The sequence below is a fragment of the Pavona decussata genome, unplaced genomic scaffold (genome assembly GCF_977016875.1).
Source record: "Pavona decussata unplaced genomic scaffold, jaPavDecu1.1 SCAFFOLD_366, whole genome shotgun sequence".
Taxonomy (NCBI): domain Eukaryota; kingdom Metazoa; phylum Cnidaria; class Anthozoa; order Scleractinia; family Agariciidae; genus Pavona; species Pavona decussata.
In genome coordinates, this window is record NW_028145742.1 from 3,424,188 (window position 1) to 3,441,284 (window position 17,097).

Genomic DNA, 17,097 nt, shown 5'->3' on the forward strand with positions numbered 1-17,097 from the left:
ACAAGCCCCAAACGTGAGGATACAAGCCCCAAACGTAAGGATACAACCCCCAAACGTAAGGATACAAACCACAAACGTAAGGACACAACACCCAAACGTAAGAATAGAACCCATAAACGTAAGGATACAAGCCCCAAACGTAAGAATAGAACCCCAAACATAAGAATAGAACCCCCAAACGTAAGGATACAAGCCCCAAGTGTGAGGATACAGGCCCCAAACGTAAGGATACAACCCCCAAACGTAAGAATACAAACCTCAAACGTAAGGATACATGCCCCAAACTTAAGAATAGAACCCCCAAACGTAAGGATAGAACCCCCAAACGTAAGGATAGAACCCCAAACATAAGAATAGAACCCCCAAACGTAAGAATAGAACCCCCAAACGTAAGAATAGAACCCCCAAACGTTAGGATAACACCCCCAAACATAAGAATAGAACCCCTAAACGTAAGGATAGAACCCCAGACATAAGAATAGAACCCCCAAACGTAAGGATACAAGCCCCAAACGTAAGGATACAAGCCCTAAACGTAAGGATACAACCCCCAAACGTAAGAATACAAACCCCAAACGTAAGGATACAAGCCCCAAACGTAAGGATACAAACCACAAACGTAAGGATACAACACCCAAACGTAAGAATAGAACCCCCAAACGTGAGGATACAACACCCAAACGTAAGAATAGAACCCCCGAACGTAAGGATACAACCCCCAAACGTAAGAATACAACCCCGAAACGTAAGAATTGAACCCCCAAAGGTAAGAATAGAACCCCCAAACGTAAGAATAGAACCCCTCTAGCCTAGAAATTCATGGCATGCCAGAAGATTGCTATTCATTGACGGAAAAGGTGGTATTAAAATTGGCAACCTCGTTAAATGTCAATGTTAATCCGAGTGACATTGAGATAACACACAAACTCAAACGAGGTGGCAATAATTCGAGTCCAGTTATTGTCAAATTTATTAGCCACAAGGTGAAAAAGAGTTTATATAAGGAAAGGGTCAACGTTTCAAGAAACTTCGCGGCACACCCCTATCCAAAATTCGCGGGAGCAACCCCCCCCCCCCCCCCCTTGGGATTAACTTTCGTGGAATTATCAGTCTAACCTGGAACTGTTACAAAGACAATTTCTGATCATTCATGAAAAGGTGTACAAAAGCGTGATGGACTTCTGACAAAAATGACGACACGTGACCATTGTGTCCAGGTGGGAATCTAAACCTGACTATCGTGCCTTCCTGTAGGGTGGGGGAGAGGCCTGATACTCACTTCACCTCCCCCTCAACTGACAATCCTGTGACGAACAGGAGCACTCTTTTTCAGATATTTTTATTTCTTTGACCTGGGACCGGCTCGTGTTACACAAACGGAGATTTTGGCCAATAAACGTTGCTGATCACAATTATATAGTGAAGAAAAGGGGGGCATCGCCAAGCTCGTTTTTGAGTTATATTCATTGGGGCATAGAGCTGTTTATGGTGATAAAAAAATGACCATGAACCTTAGGACGAAGCCAGACACCGGTTGAGCCAAGTGGAGACTTTGGAAAGTTGGAATGCACAGCTGAAAATGCGGCCACGCGCACCGAATAGCCTGTAAAAGCAGATGCTATTCCTTGTCTCCCATGCAGATTTTCCTACAGTAGATCTTCTTTCACCCAATTCCAAGCACCGAAGAAGGTCACGTAAAGAAAGGAACGCGAATGCGACTCACGCAACGTCTGCCTCAGCCGATTTGATTTGCACTGCAGTTTTTTTGGTTCACAATGATTTAATACCAACAGGTTTCCCTTCTGTTATTAGTTAATTTATTGAATACAACAATAATGGTGTCAAACAAATGCATTAAACATTGGTAAACAAGATAACCTTATGCCACCAAGAGAAAATTATGAATAGCTGCTCGTTTGAGTCAGGTCTGTTCAGTGGGTGGGGCAGGGGAGGAGAGTTGTTAGAGCTTAAAAACAAAGTACAAGGAAAGGAGGCTGATATAGAGCAAGCAAATGCCGTATTTCTATTCAGCCTGCAGTGTATGTCGTGACTTCTGTCAGACGTCTGTCTGCCAAATGTCACTTTCATCTGACATTTGATTACTAATTAGTGTCACAACCGGTATAACCTTTCAGTCTTCTCCAAAACACTGGTTCTCTTTTAAGAAGGCTTTCATTAGTCTCGTTGAAGATTTAACTAGTCCACAGTTTATTACAATCTAAAGCGAGAAAAGTAATTTTGACACAGAATGGAAACCGCTCGAGACAGCAGCCAGCCAGACAACAAGAATGATTTGAATACAAGCTCAGCGGCAAACAAAAAGTACGAATTTGACGACTTACTTCGATTAGTCGGAGGATTTGGCCGCTATCCGATGTTGTTGTACGGATTCATGTGTTTGATGACAGTACCTATTGGCCTTCAACAGCTCGTGTTGGTTTTCTACGGCGCCTCTCCATCATATCACTGCAGCACGTCATCCGTGATTAACTCGACATGCTCCGTCGATAAGTGCTGTGTTAACTGCACCAAATATGAATTCGATGGTGAATTTACAAGTGCAGTGTCTGAGGTAGGGTTTTGCATTTAACATTTTATGTTTTCGCGTTGAAATTCAGTAATCCTTTGGTTTAAGTCAGTACTGAGTAGCAGTTTTGAATGCAGCCTTATGGCTCACAAATGGCGCGTTGAAACCCAGGTATGTCAAATATAAACATGTCTAGGCTACCGCCTGCGATAGGCTTTTTAAAACATAAGATAAAAACAAACAATCAGTAAAGATCTAGAAAGGTCAAAGGAAAGTTAGACGATGTAAAAAGTCTTAATTTTAAAGCCAGTTTTCTTCAATGCTCGCAAGGAGTTTGCTTCCCTTTTTCAAACAAAAACGGTTGATCCAAATAGAACAACTATTTAATAATCGGTCGGTTTGCTCGAGGAAATTGGCTAAGGGGATTATTAGTTTGAAAGAAAAAAATATTCAACTGAACTGAATTGAATTGGACTGAATCCGAAAGATTTTTTTGCTCCTGGGGTACCCAAGTTGTTTACAAACCCCGCAGGATGTCGTAGCTCTTGCTTTCAGCCAACGAAAAATTCTGCGGGTGCACCGGTGTCCAATGTAATTACGGCTATTTTGCAAGTCAGCGTACTGTTACTGAACTGTAAAGTTCTCTCTAAGAGAATTAGTTTTCTTGTCAAATCATTTCAGTGGGAGCTGATTTGTAGTAGGAGTCATCTGAAGGCCTTGAGTCAAGCAGCTTACCTGGCGGGACTGCTGATTGGTTCGTTTGCTTTTAGCAGCATCTCGGATCATTTTGGACGCAAGATCGCATTGTTTCTAAGTATCGCTATCTTGGTAAGTACCTCTTTCGTTGAGAGTGCTGAGCAAAACATTCTTGACATCAAATCCCTGGTTTTTGCTTACGGTCAAACAGCGAGACAAGATGAGTCATTTCAGGATGACGTAAATGACGGGAGAACCTTAGCTCCCAAATCAAACATGTCACCAGCTTTTTTCCTCGGTTACATTTTAATTAATATGAGTTTGAACCGGACAAACAGTCATCATTCTTGACCTTCCCTCTGTGAGATAAGATCACAAGACGGCGCTTCTTAGTGCAAAGACCCAGTTTGTTTCTTTTTTTATGCACGAAGAATGAGAGCCAAGGGAAGGCAATGGAGTTTTCTTTGCGTCAATTAGCAACCAAGTACAAAACCAAACAGATGGCTGTAGATATAACGTGACTCATGCAGCACATGCTGCAAATGGTCGAAAATATGAAGAGAAAGATTTATTTCATCATTTAGTGACACAGGCATACTCGGCAAAAAATCAAAGTTCTCTAAACAGGAGTCGAACCTATGATCTTCCGATTACTAGTCCAGATGCTCTACCACTGAGCTGTAGGAACGGGCGCATGATCATGGCTCCCAAGACGATGGTTCGGAAACACTCCTAATACACGCTATTCACTAGTACTTGAGTAATCACGGGCTGTTATTTGTGTTATTGACCTTTCAGGCGTGCTGTGGTACTGTGTCAGCAGTGGCAGACTGCCTTTCTCTTTTCGCATTGTTCCGTGTCGGTACCGGTGCGGCCGCTGCTGGCTGCCTCCTGTCCCGATTTGTTTACTGCATGGAGTTGTCTGTGACATCCAACAGGACTGCAGCAGGGTTTGTTAGCAACATCTTCATGACCCTGGGTTACGCCATTTTGTCATTACTGGCATATTTCTTGAGGGACTGGCGGCACTTGATGCTAGCGGTGTCTTTACCAGGCACTTTGCTGCTGGGCTTTTGGTGGTAGGTTTTATTTAGCCAGTTACGCTAACGAACACGGTTGTAATTTCAACTTGATCAAATCATTGTGTCTTCAAGTATGTTATGTTGAAGCTAATGACTTTTATAGCTTTATCCTCGAAAAAAATTCAGTGATGACTCTAGTGGGGACCTTGAAATAACTCGTATTCCGTGGATTCTCGATAGGAATCCTTGCCATCGAGATTTTACCTGCAGCGTAAGTGGGTAGAAAGGTTACATCCTTTTTAAATCATGTAGCAACCTCCTACGCAGGGTGCTCATGTTGCAATGCGCGTTCTTTTGTTTAATTCCTCTGAGCCTTTAAACGAATCAAGTTTCTCGATTTGTGCAAGCTAAGCCGATTTTAATATATGTACGGAGGTATCTCAATTCCTATGTAAAGGTCAACTGCACGGTTGCTTTTTTTTTTTTTTTTTTTTTTTTTTTTTTTTTCAAGGTGGATACCGGAGTCGCCTCGTTGGCTTGTTGCTAACAATCGATTGGATGAGGCTCACAGTCTGTTGATGACGTATGCTGCTAAAAATGGCGTCACTGTTGACGCCAAGCATCTGAAGCACGTCATCTCCGAGGTAAAGAAAGCTGGCGTCAGAAAAGATGATACCCGGAAATACGGGACTTTTGACCTTTTCAAGACTCCTAAACTGAGAAAGAGGATCATGATCTGCTGCTTCAACTGGTAAGGGGCTTGAATGGAGGTGGGTAACTTTTTGTTTCAATCGAGGTTGTTTGGATTTACTTGAAGAATTATATAGTGTTAAGTCAAACACTCTCTAACACGATGAATTGTCACCTAATGGAACTCGTAAATGAATTGGTATAACTAGCAGCTATTCCACGAGATCTAGTCATATACGAAGCAAGAGCCAACGAGGCGCGCAGCGCTATCTGATTAGCTGAGTTTATGTACAGCAAAGCTGTAATATATCCTGTGGTCATCATATTAGAATAGGAAAAATACACGAATTATGTCAGGGGACTTGTTTGTCTTCTTTTTGTTCTTAGGTTCGTTAACGCTCTGGTGTACTTTGGTCTGAGTGTAAATGTCAAGAATCTGGCGGGGAACATGTACGTGAACTTTTTCATTCTCATTATCATCGAGCTGCCGAGTGCACTGCTGGCTTGGTTCTGTCTCCACAGGTAAATATACAGTTTTAATTTCAGTCTTACTTTTGGCTAATTTTTAGCATCGTTATACGGACTGACCAAAAACTTTGCTTACTCGCACATCATTAAGCCAGGTTCAGGTTTCCACGTTTTCAAAAACATTACAGTAATATAAAGATAAACGAGAAACAAATTCGGAGGTATTTGACATCGCTTAAATTAGAACATTTTGCGCAGCGATTGGAATCACAAGACTGGATAGAGAAGAGTTTTAGTCAGTAAACGGAATTAGACGGAGAGGAAGATAATCATGAAACTGGAACCAGGAGATTGGAATCAGAGGATTTGTTTGCGTTTTACTGAGTTCGTGTGCAATTAGGAGCATTAATTCCGTAACACTGTGGCGGATTCTTTAAACACTTCACTGGCACTGGCAGTGACGCAATTACAATTGGAAATGAATTTTAAAATCTTTTTTGTTGTACATACAGAATGCTGTCTTGTTTCTTTTTTCTCTTTTGGGGACCGTTCTGTTATCAGGTTTGGTAGGCGTATTCCATACTGTACATTCATGCTGATTGGTGGAATGGCTGGCCTGTTGGTGTTAGCTGTGCCGAACAAACCAGGTGCGTGTAATACCTTTCGTTATAATCTGCCAATAATAATACCAGTTTATGGTACAAAGATGACGACAATGGTTTTGACGAAAATTATGCAGAAGCTGAATGTAGCTTATCACACCCTAAATATTTTGTGTTATTTTTACTTAATATATATTCATTTTGAGGGGGGAGCTCTTATTATATTTAAGAAGGTATTAACTACTATAAATTTTTGGTTTTATCAAAGATCGTAACGTGTCAGATGTGCCTGTTCATGATTGCAGAACGATTACACTAACCTAAAAACCCTAACCTAAAAGTGCCCCTTATTATTTTTTCGCAGAATATCAACCATTTGTAACGACTCTGGCGATGATCGGCAAGTTTTGCATTCTGTCCACATTTCTCGCTATCTACATTTTCACTGCTGAGCTGTTTCCAACTGTCATCAGGTGCGTGACTATATCGCGTGATCATTCGTTGTATGCGTGACAAATGTGAGCAAGAGTCTTCAGTGAAGCAGTGCGTAGGATTGTTTCTCTATAAAATACTAACGTATTATTTGATTGTTTCTTTCATTCCACTGCTGTCTTCAGAAACATTGGTGTGGGAGTGTCGTCCATGATGGCCCGTGTTGGAGCAATACTAGCTCCTTACATTGTACTACTGGTAAGATAACGACCTCACTCGTGTTTCCCCAATACTGGTGGGTACCCTACCAACATTTGTCCTCCTTACCCACCTCTCCCCCAACCCCTAAAAAAGCCAACCTTTCAAGTTTCACCCAAGTAACGACTTTCTGAACATACCAGTCACTGTTTATACTTCTGTATAGTTTTTAATATCGACAACTATCCTTCTGCCAACATCAATAACAGCATACCAATATCATTCTCACTGTTTCCTTGCAAACAATGCTTTTAAGTTACGCAAAGTTGATTATTAGCACGGTTAGCGTCGCCGGTTAATCTCTATTTTCCTTTTTTCAAGGCTGACCTTCCTAGCTTGAATAAAACGCTGCCGCTGGTTATTTTTGGCGTGCTCGGGATCATTGCAGGGATAATTTCTCTGTGGTTACCAGAGACACTATTCAGTCCCATGCCTCAGACCGTGGAGCAGGCGGAAGACTGGGAAGAGGACTACAGAATTTACTGCTGTAAAAGACCTGGACCCAGGCGGTGTGCGTCACGAAATTCGACCAATCAGAATGCGTTATTTGGTCAGTAGTCTTCGCGCCCAAGAACATCAGCCTAGAGTGGTCCGCCTGTCGAAAATTTCATCGTTAACGAAGTCTGTGTCATTTTTTCCCGGTTGAAATTCGTTTCAAAGTTAGAGGAACAAATTGGCTTAATGCTGGTTAGGTTACTTTTTAAGCTGAAGCATTTGTTCGCGTTTGTAGCCATTTCAAAGGTGACGACCTCGCGCCTGCCGCCATGTTGTTTTGGTCGTTGATTTACTGCATTTCTTTAGGCTAAAGCTAATTAATCTTACTGGGTTTGGCCAATACGTTTGCACGTTAAGCTAGCTTATCCTTTCTACTTTAGAATTTTCGGGGTCTACCCGGGTCTACCCCTTACAGTTTTTCCCTTGGAAGCCGTTGAACTAATAAAGTATCTATGAAGAGATCGTGTAAACCAAGTAGCTCAACTCCCGGGAAACCGACCGGAAACGCCTACGGGCAAATGTTATTACTCTACAAGAAATCCAAGAAGGAAATGTAGATCTCTTTCACCCGGGGATAAAAAAAAGCAAACTAAAAATGAGCGAAAGCAATGAAAAATAGACTGCGAACAGTCGTACTTCAAGTTTTCCTTAGATCACGCGGGCGAAGTGACAGTAAAATTATGCAAATCACAAAAATGAACTCGCGGCTCGCGGCCTCACCGCTCGCTAGCTATAGCTAGATCCATCGCGCGCTACAGAACTTAAGAGAAAGAGACCGCTCGACCGCTTGCGGTCTAAGTATATAAATAAAGAAGGGTCTATAAGCAGACGTTACGGCACATAATATTAGTATCAGAATAAACATAAAATTCTCGCCTTTGATTGTCTCCGAACCGGGAATAACTCAACAAAATCGCCTTGTGTATCCAACAAGAAGCATCTACGGCTACCACTAGACGGTTACAATTTGCCAAATTGCTGGCTTTCGTGATAGCTTTTGGAAAAGGAAGCAAAGTTTGAATGCCCAGTTTCAGTGCGACTGTAAGTCGACCTAAGTCCTACATTCGGGGAGTTGTTTACTCGATCGTGACCAGAGGCAAATTAGCCATTTCCATATCTTTACCCAGCACCCTTTGTGGGTCGTGACGCACACCGCCTGACCTGGACCCAAGCGATCAGATGGAGACCACAGTCCGGCGAAAGATGAAGAACAAAAGTTGTGCAGTATAGAAAGTCAGATCTAACCTATCGTGTTCAAAGCACACCTGCCGCTATACTATTTACAGTAACATGCATCAAACAACAACAATAAACAAAGATAAACTTAGCTGTTCTAAACTGACGTTTTGTTCTGTTTTGTTCATAAGACACTGACTATAGCGATTCCTAACTTTCCCTATTGTAATGTCATCATTATACTTTTTGGCAACGATGCGCTTGTGTAAAATGACATCCAACAAGAAAAGAGCTTTGAAATGTTAGACATTAATTCCAACAATTTAACGTCAGTTTGTAGTTAGAGTAGAGGTTTGATTACAATAAAAAGATCTCTATGTAACAGTCCGGCAATTATTACCCTCGCACTCTCTATTCATATTATAAAACATCACGGTACAGCACCGGTGGCGATGGTTTATTAAGGAAGAAATATATTGAGCGAGAAGACCAATGTTTCTTTTTTCTCTTAGTTGTCCATGCCCAGGATCCAAATCCTATTAATTTTGCGCGCAGTGAACTCGGTTCTCGTCACGTGTCACAGGAGAAAAAAAGAAGGACTGTTTCCGTGTCTTTTTTGTTTAATGTTGTCGTTCTACAGGGGCAGCGTCGTTTTGGAATGAGGCAAGGTTTATCTGATTCGTCTTCACGTTCCATAATGGTTATGTGGTGTGAAAGTCCTGATGAACTGATGGCTCAAAAAAACCAAACAATTTTTGCTTTATCTGTGTTATTTTTAGCGATTGATTTACATAAATTGAAGCCAACAACTATAGCGTGTCCTTGACATCCTTTTTTTTTTTTTTTGGTTTTATATGCCACTACAACGGAAATAAATGAATAAATTACAAAGAGCATGTTTATATGAACTTCAACGGGTTAGCCTGAAGGTGACCGGTGTATTTGTTTAAAACAAATTTTTATTGATCATCACAAGTGATATTTCTGCCATTCAATACATTTACCTTTATTCAAACCCCATGTGCGTCTTAAGTATATCGCTTCTTCAGATGCCACCGATGAAGATATGAAGCGCAAGGTGAAGTTTTCGTAGCTATATGATTGTTAGTAAATTGAAGGCTGGTACTAAACGTTGCTTATAAAATAACCAGTGTCTAAAGAGATAACAAACCAAAACCTGCGAAGATGTCACTTGAAGGTGTGACACGTATAAAACTAAAATGTAATGAGTTTAACGCGAGGGAAAAAGTTCTTGCATCACTGACGTAAAGACTTCTCCTTTCTTGATTGATTAAGAGTGGTTGAGATATCGAATTTATTCCATACCATTCGAAAATAAACCGGTTATTATTGTCATTATTGACATAATAATATCATTGAATTAAGCGGACCTGATATCTATACAGGTGACGTGACTAAGCATATGAAACTTTAAATTGTTCTTTTGTAAAATCATTGAATTGTAGTTAATTAAGAAAGCATTACTCAGGAGTACTTCCTCCGCAGAAGATTAATGTAAGGGACAACAAGGTGAGTCTTAATAAGAATGACTGACTACTGTTGGTCACAAATTACATTGAACATTTTTTGTTAAGTTTTTCTTCGTCAAGGAGTGGGACAGTTAAAAATAACCAAGAAAATTAGATTTCAAAATATGGAGATTAATTTCTTCTCATTTAATCAATGGAAAGAAAAGGTTCAATGCATTGAATCTCTCCACAATTTTTATTTTTTTGCTCAGTTAACATCTTCTAGTTCATCAAGACCAAGCGAAACTGAAGAGACATGTAAACATTCCGGCTTTGCACCGCGTAAAGGAACAGCCAATCGCAACTAACAAAAATGGAAACATTTTGTCATTTTGTGAACAGTATTGCTTTCAGTTTAGCTAAATAGTAATTTAGTATTTGTCCTACAAAAATGCAAAAAGCTACTTATATCAGTAAGATATCCTATTCGACATTATGGCTAGATGACCCTTTGTCAAGAACTGATCACATGACCCCAACATTTTTTCACATCACACTGAGTTGTGATGTCTTGATAGCGGATCACATCAATGGGTGATGAATACATGAAGCAGTATCTCAAGGCTGGCCTCCAATTCATTCTAAACAATCGCTACCGTTACGAGACTTAAGATACAATCAGTGTTCATATGTAAACCAAGCTATACAAAGTCAACATTTGAGTCACCTAATCGGAAGTGATACTAAATACTTTGAAAGAGTCGCTTAGGTTTCTTTTGTTATCATTCCTTAATTTGGTTGTAGCAGGACACAGCTGAACTGCTAAACTATTAAACTTTACTAAAATGTTCGCTAACACACTACTGAAACAAAAGCAGTGTTCATTTGTTTAGAGAAGCAACAACTACTTCAGGTTATTGAGAGGCCTGGCATGCAAATCCCTGCCTGACCAATAAAAGGGCATTTAAGCAGCGACCAAACAGTGTTCCCTTTGTGTTATGATGTTCATTTACCTTGGTTCTATTATTTTTCAGGTTTAAGATGTTCCTTTCTGTGCTGCTAAGAGGCACGCTGTTGCTTCTTCTAGCAGACCATTCTCTTTCTCAAGAATGGTACACACAGGAAGGGTTTGGACCGCAGTACTACACACCAAACGTTGTTCACGATCCGCAATCTTCTTTCCTGGAGAAACGAGACGCTGAAAATTCAGCTAATGATTCAAACGCCGTTCATTTAAAGACGGATTATTTGGGATCTAATGTTCGTCAAAAGCGAGACTTAGACACTGATGACGAAGAGCATGATCATGGCGTCACAGGTTACGGTGCAAGAGAAGACCACGTTAATGACGTTTCCGACGGACGTTATCACTCTAGTGACAAGAACACACCATTAGAGACAAACATGACCAGCGCAGAGACCAACCACACGTATGACGCTGGTGGTTGGTACAGCAGTGATATTGGCAACAAGACTATGAACAGTGATCTGAACGTTAATGAAACGTCAAGTAGTTTGTTGGATGATGCAGAGCAGAGCGGAGACATTATGGATGACAGGAAGGAGGAATCGGAAACAAAGTCTTTTACTAACAAGACGATGCAAGAAAGCTCTCAAAAATATCGCTCTGAAGAAGGTGACAGTCATGTTAGTCACATGACCAGCGTAGTGGAAGAAAATAAGAAAAAAGAAAATGTAACGGAAGATCAGGAGATCGAGGAAACAAGTGAAGAAACGGAAGGAAGTGGAAATTTTCCCAAAGAACATTTCTTAAATGATGAAGAAGAAGAAGACGAAGAACAGCCTGTGAAGAGACAGAATTTGGGTATGAAGAACATGCGATTTTTATAGTAATAATAATTGTTGGAAACGTATTATATTGCATTCAAAGAAAGTGGGCAAATGCCTTAAAGAATTCCCTTGCACGGAAAACCTTAGAAAGAGATCAAAGTAGGATTACCAAGGAAAAAGAAAAAAATATTCACCCCGCAATGATGGGTAAAACGTTATCCGATAGTCCAATCAATAATTTTGTTATTTAATAATTTTGGCCTTATCTTAAGAGTACAACTCACTGAAACTATTAGGAATTGGCTGATGCAATTTTAAATTTGTCTCTGACTTTGGATTACTTTTAAAAAAGTAAAAAAGATGTTTAAACTTTTTCTAGCCTGGGGAGCTCCACAGCAGTACGCATATTCCAGTCTGCCATGTTGTCCATCAAACATGATCTGCCCAGGTAAGTTAAGCTACAAAATAGCTGTAACTAAGCAGTGAGAGGCTTAGTCTACACTAGAATGTGTGGCACTCGTTTAAGAGACAATAACATGGCCTCTCTTGTCATAAAATAAACAAAATTCTTCCAAAATAAACTGCTAGCAAGGCAATTATAATTCAATTAGAAAAATGACGAGATGAAAAGACGATGTGACTGTCCAGACAATCCCCAAAGCATCAATACTTTCGCGGTTCTCTCCTCGTAAGACTACAACGTGATTCTACTTTGTACGAAAATGTCCAGCCTTAGGTGCATTACACTCCCTCGCGCGCCCCGCTCCTTCTCGCGCCCTATATTTTTCATGCGCCTGCTATGATGTCTAGAAAATGTCTTGGTGGTATTATCTCAACCCTACCTGAATCTTCCATCAATCATTTTTTTTCTCTTATTTTTTTCTCCAGATAGGCCACCTTGTGTTACAAATACCGGTGGATACAAAGGTTACCAGGGCTACATCAATTATCCCGGTTATCCTAGTTACCAGCCCCCTGTGGTACCAAGCTTTCAGTCTCCACTGGTCCCAACACAGCCCCAGTACGCGGTGAATGCACGGCCTGCTAAAGGCACCAATGCTGCTCCAGTGAAAGCAAAACCTACCTCGGAAAAGGCTTCCACCCGAAGGATTTTTTCACAGGATTCGGTCAAAACTTCCGGAAATGAGAAGGCTGCCTCACCGCAAACAAAGGGTATAATTTCAGAGGCAGAAGAACTAGCAGAATACAACGCAACCGAGCAGAGTTATGCAGGGTACAACGATAGAAAAAACGAAGAGAAGTTCTATAACAATTCTGCTAAGCAAGAGGATGACAGGGGTGTGTTTCCAGAAAACAATGTCTCCAGCTCATTTACAACGGAATATTTAGGAAAAGAAAACACTACTGTACTACAGCCTAAGGACAAAAACAATAATTTACCAGAAAATGAATCTCTAAAAGAAGGCAATGAAAAGAACGCACATCAGAATGAGAAACATTCTTCTAATGAGAAAGATTACAAAGATGAAATCGAGAAAGAAGCTGTTGAACAAGAAAAAGAGGCCGACAAGAAAGCGGAGCAGGAAGGACCTCAAAACGACGAGGATGACGACGACGACGATAGCGATGATAACGATGATGACGACGACGACGATGATGATGATGAGGATGACGATGAACGCAGTAATGATGGTGATATTGAGGAAGACATAGGACATTCTAATAAGGATTCTATGAAGCAAGACGATGGCAACAGTAATCCTGCTGACAAGTCATTTGCTGCGTCACCAACAATTGTCCCAGGAATGTGTCCCCCCTGCCGTAAGTATTGTTGTTTCGCTGGTAACGTGCGAAATCTGGCACATGCACGCGTTAATGCATAACATGTGCACGTGCTGCGACATTTGGGCTACTTAGTTAACATTCATAAATCGTACTTTTCACGGTCAACCTTCAGTTGTGATTCAGATCGGAAAGAGTCAGAAGATCGAGCTATTAACCGCCCAGAACAGTGACTTCCAGAAAGGCAACATTTCGCAGCCGTTATATAGAAGCCACCGGGTAGTTATCCTGTTTATTGTGAAGCTTCGATAGTACATTCATTCGTCTTATTTGTTTACGTGTGTTTATATTGACATTTATACTTGTAGGTTTCGAAGGCTTTCTACATGCGACTTTGATAACGGTGAACTGAACAGCTAGCGAATGCCCATAACCTAATATTTCTTACTTTGTTGTCTGAATCTAGGCATCTCTCAAAGACGTTTCACGAAAAAAATTGCGTTTTGCCCAAAATGCGATTTTGAAATGAAATTAGAAGTCCAATTTTCCCGCCATTTTGGCTCACTACTTGACTTAGTCTTCTCGGAGCTTTGACTTCAATTTCGTCTTAGCTGTTCAATTGCTCACTTTCAGTGTCAAGACAAGCTCTCTTCAGCCGATGACATTGCAGACAAAACACGAAGACCGACAACAAGATACCAACACTCACTATTTTCCTTTCATTTCGTTTGCAACACTCCAGTGCTGGTCCCATGCAAAAATAGAGGATTTTAAAATATTGTTTTCTGCAAATCAAACATTTTTTCGCAGAATTAATTTCTTTGCGTGATGTGTAGATTCAGGTGAAAAATAAGAAGAATTAATGCCCGGGACTAGTAGAGATAATGAACGAGTCGTAAACCAGGAGATATTCTCTCAGAATTCGTACATGAACTGGAAAACACCCTGAGGAAAATAACGTTGTGGTTTAAAATCGTTTTCCAAACTAATTTAATTTTTACATTTCTCTGGTTCGTTACCATAACCTGGAAAAAAAAAACGAAAAATAAAAATAATACTGCTTTGCAAAAATTTCAAAATACATTTCGTCTCTGCTTCTAGGGAAGGTGGTATATCCTATTGTTTCTAGGCCTTCAAATGTCTTTCACCGTGATATAATACTGTTCTGAGAAATTATAAAATAAAAATATGACAAATATTTCTTTTCTTTTTTTCTTTTCATTTTCCTTACAGCGAAGCCAACAAAAGCTCAAGGTAAGACTCGGAACAGACAAACAGAGTTCAGGTTTTACAGTGTAAATACACTCTATTGACTCTATTTATTTTTGGCCTTTTTATGTATTATGTGGATATGCTCTTCCCTGACTTACAACGGTGAACAAGAAAGGAAAGCAAACTTTATCGCTTACTAAAGTACAATGGCCTTAAAATCCACGTATCAATTGTTTTGTTTTCACTGTTTATACCTTTGCAGCTTGTAATGCAAAAATAGACCTGGCTTTCCTGGTCGACGGATCTTCAAGTGTCGAAAAATATGGTGTTGGTAACTTCCGAAGAATCATCGACTTCGTCCGAGGTCTGACGATGGGCTTCGCAATTTCACGAACGAACACCCGAGTATCGTTAATTGTGTACGGAACACGACCGAAAATAATCTTCGGCTTTCGCAGGTTAGTGTCGAGATAAAACTGTTTTTTTCTTTCATTTTTCATGGACAATAATACTAAAGCCTGAACGAAAGTCGAGTTTTAAGAAAATGGTATTGCTGTGAACCCGGGATTTCAGGATAGTGAAGCATCGAAACTAGGGTATCGATGTTATGAAAATTACGATACTTTGTATCATACAAACGAGAAGTTTTATTTACTGACACAAGCGGAGGAAATATCGTCTATACAGACCTAAATATCGTTTTTGATCTGTGATAAAACTGAATTATATCTTTCAATCCTTGTAGAATGAATTGTGTTCTGCTTACCTCGTATTTCAAAATTCAAAAGCTTTTGCTTGCTGTACAAAGAAAGTGAAAGAAGCCCTTCTTCTACGCCAAGACAGGACTTCTCACAAAAGTTAAATGTGTTTACCTTCCGTCCAGGTACCAAAGCAATTCGCAGCTGTTTTCCGCCTTTAATCGCCCCATCTATTACCCAAAGACTGGGGCGAGGACCGGCCGTGCCCTCAGAGCAGCTTACAGGAGACTGTTTAGGAGAAGTCAACGGTCACGTGCTCCAAAGGTTGTAGTGGTCATAACTGACGGTCGTTCCTTAGATGACGTACATTTAGCATCCAAACAACTGCGAGCACGTGGTATAACAATCTACTCGGTAGGGGTGGGAAGGTACTTTAACGCAAGAGAGCTGGATTCCATGGCAACTGATCCGGACAAGACTCACGTGTTTACGTCAGACTTCAAGCAGCTGCAGTACATCACCAACGATCTCAAGAAAGCCATTTGTATGAGTAAGTATTCAATTAGAAGAGGTCAATGACTGTGTGTGCAGGATTGTGTGATCACATTTACAAACTGGTTCATCAAAACCTTCCCTTATCTTTCTCTTGTCTCTGTTTATAATCGCGAAATAGAACAAATAAAATGAAGTTATATTTTCAATTATGGTAATTTCGTCGGGCATTGTTGTGTAATTTGCTTGTTAAAATACTGCTCTGAGCCAATAAGAAACAAGAAAATAGCGCAGCCACAGTCAGAACTGGAAACCATTCAAATGTTTGGCGCCTTTTTCTCGTTGCTTGGCTGGAAGCGCTGCCATCTACAAGGAAATTGTTTTAAGCTAAAAATGGCTTAAAAACCTAACGAACAAGTAAATTCTCAGGCGTCGCAGCTAGATGAAGAGGAATTACAAAAAATTCGTTGGCGATGGTGGAAATAATGCCTGTAGTAGCTCCATGGTCGAAGGCAAGGTGAATGTAGAGTTAAATTTGTCTTCGTCGAGCGAAACCCGCTCATTCTAATACTTTTAAGGGACTATATCTTCGCTGTTTACAAAATTCTTTTATTTTCCTTTTGAAAACTTAGAAGCAAAGATTCTTTTGACAACTTTTGCGGTCTTCTGCCAAAGTTTTAAGCTTATGCAACAATGAAAACGTTTAAAATTTGTACAGTAAAATAACCGCCAACGCCACGCAGACAGCGTTCAAGATATCGCTTTCTGAATCCGGCCTTTTCTAAACATGCTGAATGCCCTCTCAAATTATTATAATAGTAATAGAGTTGATGTTCTTGGGCGTAAATTTCTTTTTTCGCCCTTCTCAGAACTCATTTTAGCCCACAGACGAGGGCTAAAACGAGCCTGAGTTGGGCCAAAAACATATTATGCCCAATAACATCACTGACTCTATTGTTATAGTAACGTGTTAATTGCCGTTGCTTATAGGTTCCCTATAACTGGCTCTTTAACCAGTCACAAGGTGTAGTAAAACAAACCTCAGAAAAACGCACATCATTTGAAAACCATTGTTATGGTTTTGTTTTTAGGTGCTGGTGGTACTCTTACTGTATCTTCTCTGCAGCCGTGTGTATGTGGACCAACAAAACCCACCGGACCACCGAAACCAGGTGCGTACAACTGAGCATAGGTGACAGTAAAGATCTAGAAGTTTACTTTGTGACTTATCACCCTATTACTTACTCTTAGTCACGGGGCAGTTTGAGTCGATCCACCCAAGTTAAACAGTAAAGCATAAATGAAAAACAGACGAATAGCGGAATA

The 17,097-nt window shown here is 40.4% G+C and overlaps 2 protein-coding genes across 2 annotated transcripts in view; both read left to right on the plus strand.

Moving 5' to 3' along the window:
* Positions 1–1,913: 1,913 nt before the first annotated feature.
* Positions 1,914–7,253, plus strand: LOC146452879 (organic cation transporter protein-like). Its single transcript, XM_085097747.1, has 9 exons — positions 1,914–2,572; positions 3,209–3,355; positions 4,022–4,302; positions 4,757–4,996; positions 5,323–5,457; positions 5,965–6,050; positions 6,370–6,478; positions 6,623–6,695; positions 7,017–7,253. The coding sequence occupies exons 1-9, from the start codon at positions 2,249–2,251 to the stop codon at positions 7,251–7,253; spliced, it is 1,632 nt and encodes a 543-aa protein (XP_084953873.1). The 5' UTR covers positions 1,914–2,248.
* Positions 7,254–10,286: 3,033 nt separating this feature from the next.
* Positions 10,287–17,097, plus strand: part of LOC146452880 (uncharacterized) — a 48,499-nt gene continuing 41,688 nt past the window's right edge. Inside the window, exons 1-8 of the mRNA XM_085097748.1 lie at positions 10,287–10,429; positions 10,870–11,660; positions 12,006–12,074; positions 12,515–13,408; positions 14,603–14,623; positions 14,844–15,039; positions 15,465–15,829; positions 16,863–16,943. Of these exons, the coding sequence (XP_084953874.1) occupies positions 10,287–10,429; positions 10,870–11,660; positions 12,006–12,074; positions 12,515–13,408; positions 14,603–14,623; positions 14,844–15,039; positions 15,465–15,829; positions 16,863–16,943 (2,560 nt within the window). The remainder of the gene's footprint in view (positions 10,430–10,869; positions 11,661–12,005; positions 12,075–12,514; positions 13,409–14,602; positions 14,624–14,843; positions 15,040–15,464; positions 15,830–16,862; positions 16,944–17,097) is intronic.